The sequence below is a fragment of the Protopterus annectens genome, chromosome 1.part0 (assembly GCF_019279795.1).
Source record: "Protopterus annectens isolate FY-2018-M chromosome 1.part0, PAN1.0, whole genome shotgun sequence".
In the NCBI taxonomy this organism is placed as follows: domain Eukaryota; kingdom Metazoa; phylum Chordata; order Ceratodontiformes; family Protopteridae; genus Protopterus; species Protopterus annectens.
The window spans coordinates 148,486,258-148,504,671 of record NC_056725.1 but is presented as its reverse complement, the minus strand read 5'-3'; the positions used below and the strand labels follow the sequence as shown (position 1 = coordinate 148,504,671).

General features: G+C 40.9%; 1 protein-coding gene across 1 annotated transcript in view; it reads left to right on the top strand.

The window, feature by feature from the left end:
* The first annotated feature begins 2,316 nt into the window (after positions 1-2,316).
* LOC122794997 overlaps positions 2,317-18,414 on the top strand; it is a 123,692-nt gene continuing 107,594 nt past the window's right edge. The window contains exons 1-2 of the mRNA XM_044063687.1: positions 2,317-2,376; positions 15,897-16,067. Of these exons, the coding sequence (XP_043919622.1) occupies positions 15,920-16,067 (148 nt within the window). The 5' untranslated portion in view covers positions 2,317-2,376; positions 15,897-15,919. The remainder of the gene's footprint in view (positions 2,377-15,896; positions 16,068-18,414) is intronic.

The window sequence follows — 18,414 nt, the reverse complement described above, 5'->3', positions numbered from 1 at the left end:
AGCAATCAGGTTCAGAAGAAGTTCATTTGTGGACATAGTCATAGTCAAGTGAATTATCTGTGGGTCCATAGCTGTAGAAATCTTTCTACCTCCTCAGAGTGAAAATGTGTCTATGGGTAATAATATTGCTCAGTATGAAAACCCTCTGTTAATTAAGACTGATAATGCTAATGTTTCAGATCTATCAGCTGCTATAAAGGAGAACACTCAGATTTCTGTTTAATCTGCTCTAAATAGATTTTCAAAATATGGAAGGCTGATGTAAAACAGAGTGATTAGATGATTGTATATAGTGTATAAATTGTGGGCGGCTGTGGTGGTACAGCAGTTAGCATTGATGCCTCACAGCAAGAGGCTCTCCGGTTCGATCCTCGGCTGGGGTGCCTTCTGTGCGGAGTCTGCATGTCCTCCATATGGTCGCATGGGTTTCCTCCGGGTGCTCCGATCTTCTCCCACATCCCAAAGACATGCTGTAGATGAATTGGACACTCTAAAGTGGCCCCTAGGAGTGAGTGCATGCATGTGTGTGCCTTCTAAGGAAGGTTGGGCGTCGGGCTGACAACTTGACACTGTAAAACTCCACTGCCAATCATGAGAGGAAGGCGATCTGCTGTGGCGACCCCTAACTGGGAAAAAGCCAAAAGGAGAAGAAGATATAGTGTATAAATTGCTTGTATACACTTTAAATCAGTCCATTCAAATACTTTTGATGATGCTGTCCTCATATCACATGATGCACAAAGTACAGTGACAGAGTATTATGTATTTATAAGCACTATCTTTAATACACATATGCTTATATAAAATTCATCTTCTTTTGAAGTAAGAAGGACTTCTAATGCACAGGATTGCCAATGTACTACTAATGGATAGATGAAGCTCTTAAATATTTTATCCCATGTGTGGGCCCCTTCAAATTATCTATGGTTTGATCCCAATTATTCTTATTAGGGGTAATATATAATTATCAGCCATGGAATAGATTATTTCAAGCTCAAAATGGGAAACTGGCTTGGCTTAAAATGGTCTGCAAGGGTAGCTAACCTAGTACTTACCTATGAACCTATTGATTATGGGTCATAAGGTTTAAGGCAGAATACTTCCACAATAGCAAGACTGTAGAAAGTGAAGTTAGTTAAATATTAAAACTGGTGTAGTAGGCCAGGGATGAGATATGTGTACTTCTTATTCAGTCTTCAGCAAGGTATGCATCACAGTACCATATAAAATGTAAGTGATGATTTCCAAGGGGAAAAAAACATCAACTCAGTCAAATGTTAAAGGAAACAGAATAGTATATGAGAAATAGAGGGCTACTCGTGGGCTGCTTAAAGTTCAGTACATAATCCTTTCTATTTCAGTGGTTTTATAAGTGAAACTATCAATAGTTTGTACTAAAAATACCTTTAAAGATGATTCAAGAATCTTTAACACTACTCATATATTACAATGAAGGAGGTATAAAATGTTAAAATGTTCTTGCCTGAGTCAGAAGAATGGCTAAAAGCAATTCGGTTTAAGAGTTACTAATGCACTCAGAAACCTCTCTACCCAGAAAAGTAAATAGAAAAAAATGAAAGCAGTGTCTGACCTGGAAACACACACAACTGCTGTGAAATCAAATCAAGTGATCTGGAGGCATGCAAGCAATTAGGTAACGCAAGAAGAGAAGTATGGAGAGATGCTTAATAAGAAACAAAATGTATAAGATACAGAACCAGTCCTACCCACTTCTTGCCAGCAGTTTATATCAGTAACTGATTAAAGAAACATAGTAAAATGTACTTTTGATTTAAGCAGAGAGTGGGTAGAGTAGAAATTATAAAATATCACAATGGAAGCGCCAGTAAGTAAAGGTGGTATTTCAAGAATAAAAATGATGTGCAACAAAGAAGTTATTATATCAAAGTACTGAGTGGACAGCTCATGGGCAAAATGAGAACTTTTTCATGTAGGGATTATGGGACACATGGAGAAGTTTTCATAGGTTGTGTTGTAAGAAAAAGCAAGGGAATTCAGACCTGCATGGTTAAAATTATATTCAGATTTGTGAAACATGGGATATAGGTTAATCTTTTATTTGGGGAAAACTGGCAGTCTGTAGGTCAGAAATCCTTTATGATTTTGGCAGACTGCATTTCTCCCTGCTTAAATGATTGGTTTAGGAATACCACAGATCACCTGAAGCAAGTAACTTCCTGTTATTAAGCCATGGTTTGCATCGTCATGGTAACTAGCATCTGCTGTGAGTTTTTGAATCTTTTTTAGATACTACAGCATTCTAGAGTTTTGTTTTGTAGTAAAACTTTTATCTCAGCATTTTGACTTTACCTAATGTGGGTACTGACAGTTTACAGCAGTTACCGGAGAATCAAAGTAAGTTATCAACTGCATTTTTATACTGAGAATTTTGGTCACAGAAGTTGTATGCTTCTCTGTATAGATGAAAATCATTTTCTAGAGAAAAATATTGACTTCCACTATTTAGGATGTAGCTTTACAGTTCCCTGTTTAAGTTACTTTATTTTCAACGGCTAGCAGGCCATACCAATTTGCCTTGTCTTCTGTTTCACATTTTTATTAATGGATTGGCTGTACTCACAACAACTTACAACTATTTAGGCAATTTTAATATTTTCATAAGTAAAGAAAGATTATGTATGCGTATAGTTTAATTATTTTCTTGATAATGAAAAACACTGCAGTGCAGAATGTGTGTAGAATGTCACAGCAGTAGAGTAGTTTTACAACTATGTATTGTCACTGTAACAATAAACCTTTTACAGTTACAAAATTCACTTCTCCATCACCTGGAATACTACCATAAAGCATTTGTACAACTGTTCAGTTTTCCCTTATCCCTCATAAAACATTTGATTTTCTGGTAAACCACAGTCATTCAATAATGTCAGGCACTAGATTTGCATACTTATTGTCTGTTTCAGAAAAATGCGTGTTGATGCAAAAAAAAAAAAAATATATATATATATATATATATATATATATATATATATATATATATATAAAAATAATAATACTTTGTAAAAAAATATGAAGTCTGTCTTCTTACATGGAATTTTTTGGACGTTTTGGAGGAGTATGTCTGGGTCTAAATTTGTTGCTCTTCATTTTAACTTTATATCATCCTTGATTGTGCTGTATCATAATTTTGCCCAATTTTGCTTAAACTGTTTGATTTTTCTGGATGCTCACTGAGTTCTGCACTCAATGATGGAAAGTAGAACTTAGTTATTCTTATCCAGAAGGTAAATAGTGATGTAAAGCCTTTTGTTCTATTAACTTAAATTGAAAAAATAGAGCTTCACATGGACCTAAGACCAGCATTTGTACTAACATAAGAGAACTCAGGACTGCATTCAGGACCACTCCTTGTACATGATCCAATGTTCTCCAGTATCATCGTTAATAATCATCATATTGATCACTGCTGCAGCAGCCTTAGCTATACAGGTTATAGCTTGCCAAGGATATAACAGCCTACCAGCTTCCAAAGCTTCAAGGCATAGGGCCTCATAACAGCCCTAGGTGGGTGTTATTTACATAGTAACACACACCCTGTTGGCCATTATTGTTTACTTTTGAGCCTTCTTTTTTATTGCTTTCTGGTAAAAGAAGGAAGGATACCTCCTTTCCAAAAAAAATTCAAGATTCTGAACTTGGACAGGAAGATGAGATACAGTTTTTTCCTCAGTTTTCTGATTCAAACATAGAGGAAACCTCAGTTTATGATTCTCTATTTGAGGTCTCTGTCTCTTTGAGAGTATTTCTAGATTGTGACGGTGTTTTCAGTGGGAGAATACGGAGCTTTGTTAGTCCCTCACAAAATTTTAGGAGCTGTTACAGAAGGGATTTCCTAAACCTTCACCATTTCCTCCAATTCTGTCAGCATTGGAGGATGTGTGTGTCTCTGCCTGTAATTTTCCTGATAGCCAGCCTGCTGACTCTAAAAAGGCAGATAGAATATATAAGGTTCCTCAGTCTTTTAAGTATTTATACACTTTTCACAAACTTGACCCAGCAAATATAGCTTTAGTTATTTTTACTGCTGCTAAACTGTTAATTCCTATCCTATTCTTTCTAATCAGGATGGGGGGATTATTGATGGGTACAGGAAAATAGTGTATGCTTCTGCAACTTTCATTTTCAGAATTTTGAATTGTCAGGCTCACATGTTAATATTTAATGTTAAGTTGTCTATCTCGCCTTCATTCTTGCTGGATGGGTTCGGAGCCGACCTCGGCTCCGACTCGGCCACTCTAAAAGCTCGAGAGTTGGTTCCACCGGCTCGAGGCTCCCCTTATATCCCACAATGCTAGGCGAGAGTTACCTCAGATCTCGTTTGCCGCTATAGCTTCGAGGTTGTTTTTTTCTACCGGTTCCTGGTGAGTTCTATCTTCTTGTGAAAATTAGACTTTTAAAACCCCTTTAATTTAATTTTTGTCTTAGTTAGTGTAGGTTAGAAAACTTTTATTCCCTACCCAAAAAAATTTCCGTTTCTTTCCCCAAGAACCTTTGGTTCTTCCCTTGGGCCTACAGGCCTTTCCTTCCCTAGTGGAGTGTGTGTGTTTATAGTAGTTTATAGTAGTTTAAATTACTAGTATTACTATTTTTTATTGTATTAATTGGACAGGGTATAACTAGTGTGTTTGTGTGCGTGTTTTGTGTACTCCTGTTCTGACACAATGTCTAAAGAAGCAAAGGTCTCCGGATTCAAGAAGTGTGATGCGTGCTGTCAGAAAATGTCTCTGACAGACGCTCACACTTCTTGTGTCTATTGTCTGGGGCCTTTGCACCTGCAGGACTCCTGTGCTGTGTGCCATGGCTTCAGCCCCAGGGTCCTGCAGGAAAGAAAAAATAAATTAATTCTTAGAGGCTTACTGAAGCCAGAGGATTCCCTGTCTGTTTCAACAGGGAAGCCCTCTAAGGCATCTAGGTCTTCGGCTCCGGTATCTGAGCCGAGACCTCAGGTTTCTCAACCTTTGCCTTTATCGGCTCCGGCTGGAGCCGATAAGTCTCAGTCCACAGTTTCTGTGGCTCCTCGGCTCGGCGGGCCGAGGTTATAGAAGTTCCCGTGTCGGCTCCGACCAGACCTTCGGAGCCGACAACTAGGAAGAGGTCCAGGTCACCATCTCTTGGTTCCGTTCATTCGGCTCCAGGATCTCCCCTGCTGTCTGAATGGAGCCAAAGGTCTCACTCCTCTAGGTCATCGAGGCTGTCGGATCATGACCATCAGAGGGTAGTGAGTCGACTACTTAAGTCCGAGGCACTGGCCCAGATGCTTCAGAGCCCGACTCATCAGTCGATGCCTGCCCCGGTCCATCAACATTTTCCTCCTTCGACTCTCTTGAGTTCGGAGCCGGGTCGTGTCGGAACCGAGACTGTGATAGCGTCGGAGCCGATACAATTGTCTTCGGCTCCGTCGTCGGCTCCGTTTTCTTCTTTGGAAGAATCTCGGCGCCGGACTTCCCTCGTCGGCTCGAGGGTGAGTGGCATCGGACCCTTGTCCGACCCCTCTCCTCTCGGGCTTCGGCGCTGGTGAGTTCGGCTCCGACATCGGCCTCGGAGCCATCACTGTCGGTGCCGAGGGGGGTTCTTAGCTCCTCGGAGCGGGGACCTCTGGCTCTGCCTGACAGGGGTGCATTCGAGGTCATGCGGAGTGTGTTAGAGCCTGGCTCTACTCCACAGTCGGCTCCGTCTGCCCCTCCCTCTATGGTACCTCAGGGTAAGTCGACTCACTCCCTCATCCCGGACCGCAGAGAGCCAGCTCCTCCGGAGCCCCCTGTGGGGATTTCATCCTCTTCCGAGGCCTCTCCTGATTTGGCAGAAGAGCCTCCTCGGAAGAGGAAGTGTAAGAGGAAACACATTGACTCACCTGAGTCCATCACGTCAGACACAGATTTGGATGATTCTGAGGGTTCCCCCCGTTCCCCTTCTGAAGATGTCTCATTTGCAGACATTCTGGAGATCCTGAAACAGAGGGGAAATTGGCCAGCCCTCAACCCTTCGGAGGATGAATCTGTGTATCTTGAGGCGTTTGGCTCTCGTCCTTCCACCTCCTGGGTGTCCCCCCCCTTCGACCCCCTCATGCAGGTGGTTGCTAAGAAGGCATGGACGGCTCCTGATTCAGTGGACCCCACTCCCAGGAGACCTTCTAAATTCATAACAGCTCCAGCAGACAAGCAATTTCTAACAAAAGGAGTTTCTGTGGATGCTATGGTGGTAGCTGCTGCCACAAAGAAGGAATTAGCTGATCCTTCAGTACCTGTCCATCCACCTAACAAGGAATCTAGGTCCATGGATAGGTACGGGAAGCGGATGTTCTCCTCAGCGACATTTACCATGCGTTCGCTGAACTACCTGTGCCATTTTACTCGTCTTCAAAGGGACTTGATCAAGGAAGCGAGTGAAATGTTAAAGGATCCTACAGCTGCGGGTTTCCAAGACAAGATGAGCACGCAGCTGGCTACCCTTAATTCCATATCCAACTCCTCCATGCGCCTCCTTTCTTACGTGGCTGATGGAGCGAGCAGAGCCGCAGGGACAGGGGTGGCCTTACGTAGGCACGCCTGGATGCGGCTATGCAATTTTGCGGACCCTTTCAAGACGTCTTTCACGAACTCCCCTTTTGATGGATCATCTCTCTTTGGTCCTCAAGTGAAAGAAACCCTGACTAGGTGTGAGACTGATGGCAAGACCCTTTCTGCCATTGGAGTCCGTTTTTCGACTCCTTCCAGGCCTTACCCCAAAGGCCAGAAGGGGGGAAAGATGTGGTTCCGTAAACAATCTCAAGGGACTTCGCCTGACGCACAGAGTCGTTTTCCTACCAAAGGCAGAGGTGGGAATAACAATGGTAGACGTCGCCCTAGGGGCAGGGGGGGTCCGCAGAACCAGGGCAATCGGGAAGCCTTCCCTGACAAGCCCTTTCAGCATCCCTGAGGTGTTGCCCGACTGCCCATCTTCGGAGGCAGTCGGGGGAAGATTGTCACTGTACCCAGAAGCCTGGCTATCCCTGACTCAAGACAAATGGGTACAGTCCATCATTTCCGAAGGCTATTCTATCCCCTTTCTTCGCTTTCCAAATCAGTCAAAAATCCCTTCCAGATGTTCCACCCGCTCAAAGGGATCTAGCAGCTTTGGAAATTTCAAAACTGCTTGCAAAAGAGCAATTCAGCCAGTGCCAGCAGACCAACAAGGATCCGGAATCTACTCAAGGTTCTTTTTAGTTCCAAAGAAAACAGGGGACTGGAGACCGATATTGGATCTCAGTGTCTTGAACAAATCAGTCAAGAAAACAAGATTTCGGATGGTCACGCTGCAATCCATCCTTCCCCTTTTGGGCAAAGGAAACTGGATGTGCTCTATAGACCTTCGGGATGCGTGCTATCACATAAAAATGAACAGACGCTCCAGAAGATTCCTCCGCTTCAGGCTGGGAACCAGTCATTTTCAGTTCAGGGCCCTGCCCTTTGCTCTCACCACTGCCCCCCGGGTGTTTACCAAATGCATGGCAGTGGTAGCTTCTCACCTGAGACGACAAGGATTCCAGGTGTTTCCATATTTGGACGACTGGCTCCTCACAGCTCCCACCAAGCATCTCCTTCTGATGGCCAGAGATTATACTTTTCGCGTTTGTCAAAAACTGGGTATTTCAATAAATTGCGAAAAGTCTGTTTTGTCGCCTTGTCATACTATTACCTACATAGGCGCAAACCTAGATACGATAGACATGTCTGCAAGGCTAACACATCAAAGGATATCAGACATTCACAAATTGGTATCACTCCTTCTCAACAACAACAGAATCAAAGCCAGGTTAGTTCTAAAGGTGTTGGGAATTATGGCAGCGGCCATACCTCTCCTTCCATTAGCCAGATACCACATGCGGATCCTTCAGTGGATGCTTTTTACTCAATGGTCATACCAGGAACTACCAATGTCTCACACCATTGTGATCACGCAAGCGTGCAAAAGCATCTCATGTGGTGGATGTCTTCCCCAGCTCCTGTCGGAAGACCCTTTGTTCCACCTCCTCCGGTTGCTACACTGACAACGGATGCCTCCCTGATCGGGTGGGGGGGGCATTATCAGGGCAGGACAGTCCAGGGCACATGGCAACCAAACGAATGCCACTTGCACATAAATGTTCTGGAGATGAGAGCAGTGCTTTTAGCGTTGCAAGCCCTTCAAGACTCTCTTCCCTTGGGAACAATTGCAATCCAGACAGACAATATGTCTGTAGTGTGGTACATCAACAAACAAGGCGGAACCAGATCATATCCCCTGTGTCGAGAAGCACTCAGACTGTGGCAATGGGCGATTTCTTCTCAGCGTTTTCTGATAGCAACGCACATCCCTGGGAAGTCCAATCATATTGCGGACAAGTTGAGCAGAGCTATTCTCATGCCTCACGAGTGGTCTCTGAAAGACTCTGTAGTGAGAGAAATTTTTCTCAAGTGGGGTCAGCCTTGCTGCGATCTTTTTGCTACTCCCCAAAACAGCAAGTGCAGAGAATATTTCACTCTATTCCCTTTACCAGGCCAACCCAGCAGAGACGCTCTAGTCCAAGTTTGGCCCCGGGGACTTCTGTACGCATTTCCTCCTTTCCCACTGATCTCTCAAGTAATACAGAAAGCTATCGCTCAGAAGGCCTCATTGATCCTCATTGCTCCTTACTGGCCTCGACAAGTGTGGTTCCCCTTTCTACATCGTTTTCTCTTGGAGCGACCGTGGAATCTGGACCTAGTTCCAGATCTTTTGATCCATCAGTCGGGTCAGTTTCATCGCTCCCTCCCCTCTCTGAACCTCACTGCTTGGTTCCTCCAGTTCCAACCTTAGCCAGGCTTCCTCAACTATCTCACTCGGTTAGAGATATATTGATAGCTTCCCATAAATCTTCCACTCGAAAGATTTATTTGTGTAAGTGGAAACGCTTCTCATATTGGGCACAAGGAAAGGACATAGATCCTTTCACCGCTTCCATCCAACTAGTCCTTGATTTTCTAGCTGAACTCTTCCATGCAGGTTCATCTCCCTCTACACTTAAAGTTCAATTGGCAGCTATTTCTAATTTTCATGTGGGTATTTCTGAATCTGCCCTAATGTCCCACAAACTCTGCAAAGCCTTTTTGAAAGGAGTTTTCTTCTCAGACCTCCTATAAGAAATCCTCCTTCTCCTTGGGACCTAAATTTAGTTCTTGCTTCTTTGATTCTTCCCCCTTTCGAACCTGCAGCTTCCTGTTCCTTAAAATTGTTATCATGGAAAACTCTTTTTCTGGTAGCTATTACATCAGCTAGAAGAGTTTCAGAGCTTCAAGCACTCAGTTGTCGTCCTCCTTATCTTTTGTTTCATAAGGACAGAGTATCTTTACGGACTAACCCGTCCTTTTTGCCTAAGGTGGTCTCGACATCAAATCTAAACCAAAGCATTGACCTCCCTGTCTTTTTTCCAGAGTATTCCAATAGGTCTGAACAAAAATTACACTGCCTGGATGTTCATCGTCAATTGAGGTACTACTTGGATAGAACAAAACAATTCAGAAAATCTGATCAGCTGTTTGTCTCCTATGCGGAAAGCAGAAAGGGACTTTCAGTTTCAAAGGTATCATTATCCAGATGGCTAACATCTTTGATTTCCCTGGTATATGAAATTAGACAACAAAAATTGCCCAATAAACCTAAAGCCCATTCCACCAGAGCTTTGGCTACTTCTTTAGCCTTCCAAGACAGACTGCCTATTGACACCATTTGTGCAGCGGCTACTTGGGCTACTCCTCACACTTTTATTTCTCATTATAAGTTGGATTTAGCTTCTAGGCATAGAGCTAATTTTGGTTCCACTGTTCTCAGGAGTCTGTTCCGTTAGGCCACCCGGGACAAGGTGCTAGGGACGCGGTCCCATCCAGCAAGAATGAAGGCGAGATAGACAACTTAACATATAGAAGTTATGTTCTTACCATAACGTTCCATGTTAGTTGTCTTCTTCTCGCCTTCTTCTTGCGTCCCACCCTCCTTCCCCCTGGCCTGGACAGACCTAGAGGAGTTGTGATCGTGACCTCTCTTTCTACCACCTCTTTCTTAGGCATATGCTGTTCTGCATACTTCCTGGATCAGGATGTAGGTCACCCTTCTTCCTTCCTGTTGTTAGAGGTGGACTCTGTTTCTAGAGTTATTCTGTTACTATTAGAAGCTGGGGTTAGCTTACAAACGAGATCTGAGGTAACTCTCGCCTAGCATTGTGGGATATAAGGGGAGCCTCGAGCCGGTGGAACCAACTCTCGAGCTTTTAGAGTGGCAGTCGGGCCGAGGTCGGCTCCGAACCCATCCAGCAAGAAGAAGGCGAGAAGAAGACAACTAACATGGAACGTTATGGTAAGAACATAACTTCTATTTCTGACTAATTGTGAAAGTATGAGGAATGTTTGGTCTACAGTTTCTTCTTCTTGTGAGGAAACATCTGCTTTAAGTTTTTTAGTTTCTTCTATTGTACTAGTCACTGTTCTCTGCTTCCCAGTGTGTGTGTATGCCTCAGTTGATAATTCTTCCATGGCTATGGCCTCTGGTACTGTTTTGAGGAGGTTTGCTTGGCTGCATTCTTGGAACCTCCTATGAAGATGTCAATAAGGAGATTTTATTTTCTCTTTTGGACAGAGATTCACTTTTTAGTGCCTTTTTACTCATAGGTGATCAAAAAGTGTGATGAAATTGGTATGTTAAATCAGGGGATCTCTAAGATTTTTTGCCCTGCTTCTTCTAATTTTCTAAGGGATTTTCTAACCCCTCATCTAATTTTGACATAGTGGCAAGGGTGTTCCAAAAAGAAATTAAGAACCTTTCAAACCAAGGACCAAAGAAACTAGTCAGTTTGACTATTTAAGGTACTTTATCCCCCCCCCCCCCCGGCACTTCCTTTTCTCCTCCAGTAAGTCTGGATCTCCATTTTTCTCTTTGGTAAGAGTTTCAAAACAAGTAGGTTCTGAAGATCATTCATCAAGGTTATAGATAGCAATGAGAGGATATTCCTCCTTGCCAGGAGGTTATTCCACATCCACCAGACCAGAGTTTTTTTGTTTTTATTTCTTCCTGTCCATCATTACATTTTGTTCCAGTGAGTGACAGAATCAGCTCTTCCTTCCTAATATCTGAAAGGTTTTTGTTCAAGAATGGATTTAGTGGCAAACAAATAAGATGCCAGTTCTTTTTTCTTAGACCTGTTTGCGATAGTGCCTAACTTCAAAATGAAGTCCATTCACAATCTGTTACCTCTTCTTCCTCATTCAAGTGTCCTGGTAACTCTGCATTTAAAAGATGCGTATCATCTCATTCCTTTTCATCCAGACTTCAGATGTTTCTTAAGGTTTGTGCATCTGGATCACTTTATCACTTCTCTGCTTTACCTTTTGGACTATGCACTGCACCAAGAGTGCCCACTAAGTGGCTGCTCAAGTTATAGTTCATTCCAGGTTACAGGCTATTCATTTTCTTTTTATCCATATCTTTTCAGAGTCTTTTTCAAAGTGTTAGGAATCACTCACTGGGGTGAGAGATCTCTTACATGAGGTCGGATTCCAATAGAACTTTTAAAAGTCCTTTTTGACTTATTTCCACAAGGTTGTGTCCTGGAGTGTCAGCTGTCAGCTGTCAGCTGAACACCTCAGTTCAAAAAGTTTTCTTCCACAGGAAAAAATAGATCTATACCCAGATTTATTTCTATGGTTTTCCACTTAGACATCAGTGACTGCAAAGAAATACCTCAGGATTTTGGTTCGCATGGCATCTATGGTTCTCATGATAATCTTGGCAAGACTCCACATGAGAAAGATACAGTGGTTTCTGAATTCTATTTGGTCCCAGGATCAACATCCCCTTGTCTTTTCAAATCATTGGTGGAGACAGCAAATATCCCTAAATTTTGATTTCTTTTATTACTCCCTGTCAGAAGGGATGATAATAATGCAAGGTGTGTGGGACACCTAGGATAGATGCAGCATATAAATATGAATGATATTATTGGCCTGATCAAAGTACTCAACTCTTTGAATCATCTTTGATCCCCAGGACCTGTTCAAATTGTTTCAGACAATACCACAGTGATATAATACATCTTCAAGTGTGGGGTTGGGGGTGAATTGGGTTGTACACTGTTTGCAGACTAGCCATGTTAGCTAGGGATATAGCTTCACAGCACAATTTCACTCTCTAGGCATCCTTCTTTCCATCAGAGCAATATTGTGTGTCAGACAAGCTGAACAGATAAAGGCAGACCCTTACGTATGAAAACAAGAACAGGGTGTCTTCCTAGATTAGATGCATATGTAGGGGGTTCCTTAGGTAGACCCATTTGATTTCTCTCTAAATAATCAGCTTGCAACATTCTTCTCCATGGCTCCATGCTAGAAGGCCTGGAAGGCAGATGGCTTTTTCTTTTTCTGTGACAGGAATGTTCCTGTATGCTTTTCCACTCTTATCATTATTAGCCAGGGTACTGCTGAAGATGCTGAAGGAATCATCCAAGATCTTTGTGGTGACACCCTTTCTGATCTAGGCAACAGTGGTCCTACCTTAAACACTTTAAATTAATGTACTAATATCAAATACCTTTTGAAGATGTGATTTCTTATTTATTGATTTAAAGTATTTAGCATACATGCATATATATGGGGGGGATCTGGACGTATTTTGATATATTTTGACATATATTAATATTTAAACTAATATACAATTGATATATATAATCTATATTAATTATTTACACATGGTTCTTTTTGTTCTGCACTAAAGTTCTGAGGAAGTTCTGATTAAAGGACAAAAGCTGTTAGCTTTATATTTTTGCAGTGGATTTATTCTTTCGTATCACATAGATGGAGTTACAGCTTGGTTTGCCAACTTCTCTTTTTTTAATAGTTTTCAGGTTCTAAGGCCTCCAAGTAACCCATGGCCCCTCTCTGGGATCTTAATTTTGTCTTAGAAAGGCTAACACTTGCTCCATTTGAACCTAATCTGGCTGACTTGAGGTTCATAACATAGAAAATGTTTTACTGATTGCTCTGACCTCTGCAAGAAGAGTATATCGAAGTTAAAGGCTCTTATGGTGAGTCAACCCTATCTCATTTTCAACAGAGACAGAGTTTCTTTGATAACTAATCTGTCTTTTATGCCTCAAGTGGTATGCAAGTTTACTTTAAGCCAAATTATCCATTCCCCCATTTTCTTTACTGATCTTAAAAATGATGGCAAAACAATACTCCATACCTTGGATGTCCACTGACTGCCTTGACAGAACTAAATCTTTCAGATCTTTTGTTCTGATGTTCTTTTTTTGTGAAGGTAAAAATCATTTCAGTTTTAATATAATATTTTTGTAAACAAAGAATCATATTTAGAGCTGAATGACCTAGTGGGCTAATGCAGTATGCTGTAGTTGACAGGGTGCTGGGTTCGAGACTTGGCAGGGGTGATTATTTCCCTGGTGGTCTAGTGGTTAGTATTTGGCACTCTCATTGCCATGGCCCGGGCTCGATTCCCAGTCAGGAAAGCTTCAATGCATTTTACAACTGATTTGGCATAGTGGTGTGTTGATCTGACTCTAGTGCACAGGGTCCTGGGTTCATGACTTGGCAGTGATATCTTTTCCCTGTATTCTTCCCTTATAAGACCAATTATTGAGTACAACACCCTTTTTGGCATGTATCTCGCAAAGCATATGCAGCAGCTGGAGAGACCACAGAGGTTACACTCCAGGAGAATCCAGGGCCTCAAACAACTACCCTACACAGATAGGCTAAAAGCCCTTTCCCTCTATTTAGTTAAATACAGACTCCTCAGAGGTAACCTCTGTCTGGCATATAAAACAATCTCAGACCCCGCCTTGATGGGACTGCTGCATATTCGTAAGTTAAGCTCCACTTGAGCAACCCATACATGTGACCTAAACCTGGGCTGTAATATCAGTAGGACTTGTTGGCGGGACAGATTTGTTTCCCAGAGACTCCCCCATCTGTGGAATACACTCCCTCTCCACGTCAAGCAGAGTACCTCATTATCCCTTTTTAAGCGCAACCTGGATAACTGGATGGGAAACAGAAAATACACTCCTGGGATTCCACCTGTGTCCCTGCTGAACAGGGGCTCTGGGTGCTGATTTGTCTAAACATGGGCTAAACTCTTGGTTAGGCTTATAAGGGCCTCAGGGCCAATAGCCTAGTAACCTCCTATGATTCTAAATAACATTTTCTATAATAAAAGTTTGTAACCACTGTTGAACATGTTACATTTATCACACAATTTCAATGCTTCTATGAAAACTTCTATAACATTATTCAGTTATTTAACCACTGTTTTATCTACCCATGTCTGCTTATATTGATTAATAGATTCATAGATTTTTAATAGGCTAACGACATGGGTACCAGGGCCAGTATAAATTTTCTATTCCCTATCCAGTGGTCTAGCTTTCACTTAAATTGAGTAATAGATGAAGTCATCTTCACATTGTTGGGAAGCCTTTTCCACAGGAGGGGCAGTCTCTGGGGCATGTATCTGTTTCTCCAGTATATTTTGTTTATGTCACAGACAAAATTCAGGTCCCTGGACCTTATATTTCTGGTACTGTTTGAAATACCAATATACAGCAGATTCATATGTGTGGGGTTTGCAGATGTCTTGTAAGGCAGGCATAGATCAATCCTCAGCAATATAGACCTTATATATGGTATATCCTATATAACTACATTGTCAAATCTTAATATTTCAACTCAAAACCAAACTATTCAACACTGTAAATGATTGAAATAGAAAACCAAAAATCAAAACAATTGTAATAAAAAAAATAATGATCTCAGCACTTTCATTCGAAACACAGAACTTCTTCAGCCGAAAGAGCTAACTGAGATGATTTAATTTGTTTGTATTACAATTGTTTTTAAAATGTAATATTGCACAGAATTCAACTATTTTCATATAATCAAATTCCATATTTTGGTGTGAATGCCTGCACAGGAGACTCCATGCGAGCTTCTGAGCATTTCTGGCACTGTACTATAACATGAAGGATCTCCTCCTTTATTGACACGCAGTTGTTGTGGACAGCAGGGAAGAAGGGGCACACTGACAACTAATGGATGCTGCATGTGGTTGTGCTATGCAGAGACATTATAAGGAATACTCACATTCTGCCATGGTGGCCATTGTGCATGTCATAGGGGAAGGTTGTACAAACTACACTGTGGTATTCAAACACTGAGATCTCTTGTCAGTGACATAGCAATAAACAAATGGTCCTTCTATGGGAGAGCAATACCACATATATCAGAGAGGAGTGGGCCCACTTCTAATACCACATATATCAAAGAGGAGTGGGCCCATTTCTAATACCACATATATCAGAGAGGAGTGGGTCCACTTCTAATACCACATATATCAAAGAGGAGTGGGCCCATTTCTAATACCACATATATCAGAGAGGAGTGGGCCCACTTCTAATACCACATATATCAAAGAGGAGTGGGCCCATTTCTAATACCACATATATCAGAGAGGAGTGGGTCCACTTCTAAACCAAGCTAGAATATGGTACAATGAGCTAAGATGGGGAAATCTACCATTCAGGTAAATTACACCTTTGTCTGTGGTCATCACTGGGGGAGTATGCTTGAAGGTAAAGCTGGAAAGCAGGAAAGATTGATTCAGTAGTTACTCACATTTTCCATACAGAACATAAAAATAATATCTTTAATTAGAATCAACATAGGTAATGCTGTATGCATGCTGTGTGTGTGTGTGTGTGTGTGTGTGTGTGTGTGTGTGTGTGTGTGTGTGTGTGTGTGTGTGTGTGTATGCATATGTGGTTCACTTATTTCTTTGTTTTTGTTTAATGTTAGAATAAAGACACATTCAGCCTACAATGAATACGCCTCAGAAGATGCCATTCCCAACTGTCTTTGTTAGAAAACGGTCCTGTACTGTATCTTCCAGTCCAGTAAATGACTGTTCGAATATAAAAATTGCACAGATGAATGAAGCAGTGCCTCTTCTGAAATCAGATATGGCAGGTGAGTTCCACAAATATGAGAACAAAGCAGTGCACTGCTTTTACATACTTATTTCCTTGTTTAACCATTTAATTAGCAAGTTATTAATCAATGATTTGATAAATGAATTACTCTTGGGAAGTGACCCTTCTGTAAATGTTTCACACCTTAAAGAAAGTAATTTATCATAAAATCTTACCTTATTTATTGAAGACAAATTTCAATAACAGCAGGAGAAAACTAAGACTTTACATATTCAAGCTAAGAAATGCCACAAACAAGCTTCGCTATATGGATAGCAGTTTGTGTCGATAATAAAGCATTTTCTCAAACCGCACATCGTGACCAATTTCCCATTTGTGTTCTGAGTTTTAAGCTTAAATTTGCTTTTTTAATTTTTTTAAGAATCACATTTCCTTATAAGTTGATTTAAAAGGACATTCTGTCTGCCTTATTTTAGATTCATCAGTGTGTCAGAAATAAAGAAGCTGTACATTGTAGTTATAGATAGAAGTAGTAATTACTGTAAGCACAGCAAAAATGTGGTCAACAATGGACAATGGTTTGAATAAGGAGATTCCTAGATGTATATGCATGCCTATTATATGTACATACCAATATGAATTTTCTGAACCAGTGTAATATCCCTGGGGTTTTTACTTACTTAAACTTCCTGTGGCTCAGTACTCTCCTTGCAAAGTGATATTGATGCCAATATTTATTGTTGCCTTGACAGTGTAATGTAAACACACCTTTTAAGCCATATGTACTGTCTAGTTCCATTACTTACAGACACTGAATAAGCTCTTGTAATTCATCAACATACAGTACATGATTTTGGATTATTTAAGTCTCTCATAGCATAATCATTGGAGATTAACATTTTTAAATCTACCTTGATAAATAATAATACCCTTATTTGAGTTAAATTATGTAAACTCTATCTCAGTTTACTCTATAACTAAAACAATAGTCATCAAATTGCTGCTCCATATTCTAAAATACTATGTATAGTATACATAATAAACAGAATAGGAAAAATAAATGAAATATATTAAACCAAGTAGATTGTCAGTCCTCAGTCAATCAGTTTCAGTGTGTTGATAAAAATTTTTTTTCAGATTATCACAACTTCATGTGCTTGTACTTTATCTCAAGATCTTCTCTAGCAGTCTGATGTATATAGGTTCATTGGTTCATAGGTAAGTAAGGGCCATTTAAGCCTGGCAGTTTCTCTTTTTGTGCTCAGAATAACCTATCCCATTTGGTCATAGGTTGGTATTACCCATCCTATGGTTGATAATTATATATTACCCCTAATGAGAATACTGGGATCATACCATAGATAATCTGTCAGGATCCATGCATGCGATAAAGCATTTAGGAGGTGCATCTGTCCATTAGTGGTACAGGGGCAGTCCTAGGGTAAATATTCTGTTTCTCATCCTTAGATCTAAGTTTTGCTTGAAAATGGACAAGACGAACTTTATTTTATATGGATGGTGAGTCTGTTCCATAGCAGCAGTATCCTCTGCAAAATATACTTCTCCTGCCAAACCATTTTATTGATGTTGCAGAAGAGGTTTAGATCACTAGACCAATTATTTCCCATGGCATCTGACATGTTGATGAGAAGAAATTCCATCAGTAATGGGTCAGAGTGTGTCTTGTATGCCACACACAGGTCACCTCTTAGCAGTCTGTAAGATACTGAGTATAGTGACAGGGTTTTGAGTCTGTCCATGTATGTTGTTTAGGCCTTGTATCCTTTTAGTAAGGTATCTATGGGGATGTTCCAGTTTTTGTATATACATGCCAAAGGGTTTGTTATATTTAATGATTGGCCTAATGAGGGCTGAATAAAGGGGAACAATGGCATCCAGATTTAGACACAATCCCTTTGTTTATAAACTGTGCAATATAGAATGACATTCTTACTTCAGTAGACACACGTTAGTCAAAACTTAGGTCATTGTCCACATAGGTTCCCAAATCTCTAACAGCTTGGACAACTCTTAGGGGGTATTGTCAATGTTTTAGTTCCCTGGGATAGATGACTTTTCAAAGGATACAGTAATGTATTTTTTGTCATGTAGTTTCAGACCATGATTTTGATACCAGATATTTACTTGAAAGAAATCTCCCTGCAGGATGGTTATATGCAATGCAGATTATTACTGCAGCCCAAAACTCATGCACTCTAATCAGGGTATATTAAACTTTGTGAAATTTTTCAGAGAACTTTTAAACTGTACAGTCTCCTTTTTAGAGTTTATTCAAACTGAGCTTGGTTACAATAAATTCACATCTAAACTTGTCAGCTACTGGAAAACTTTATATGAATGCATTTGCTTTAAGCATGACTAAT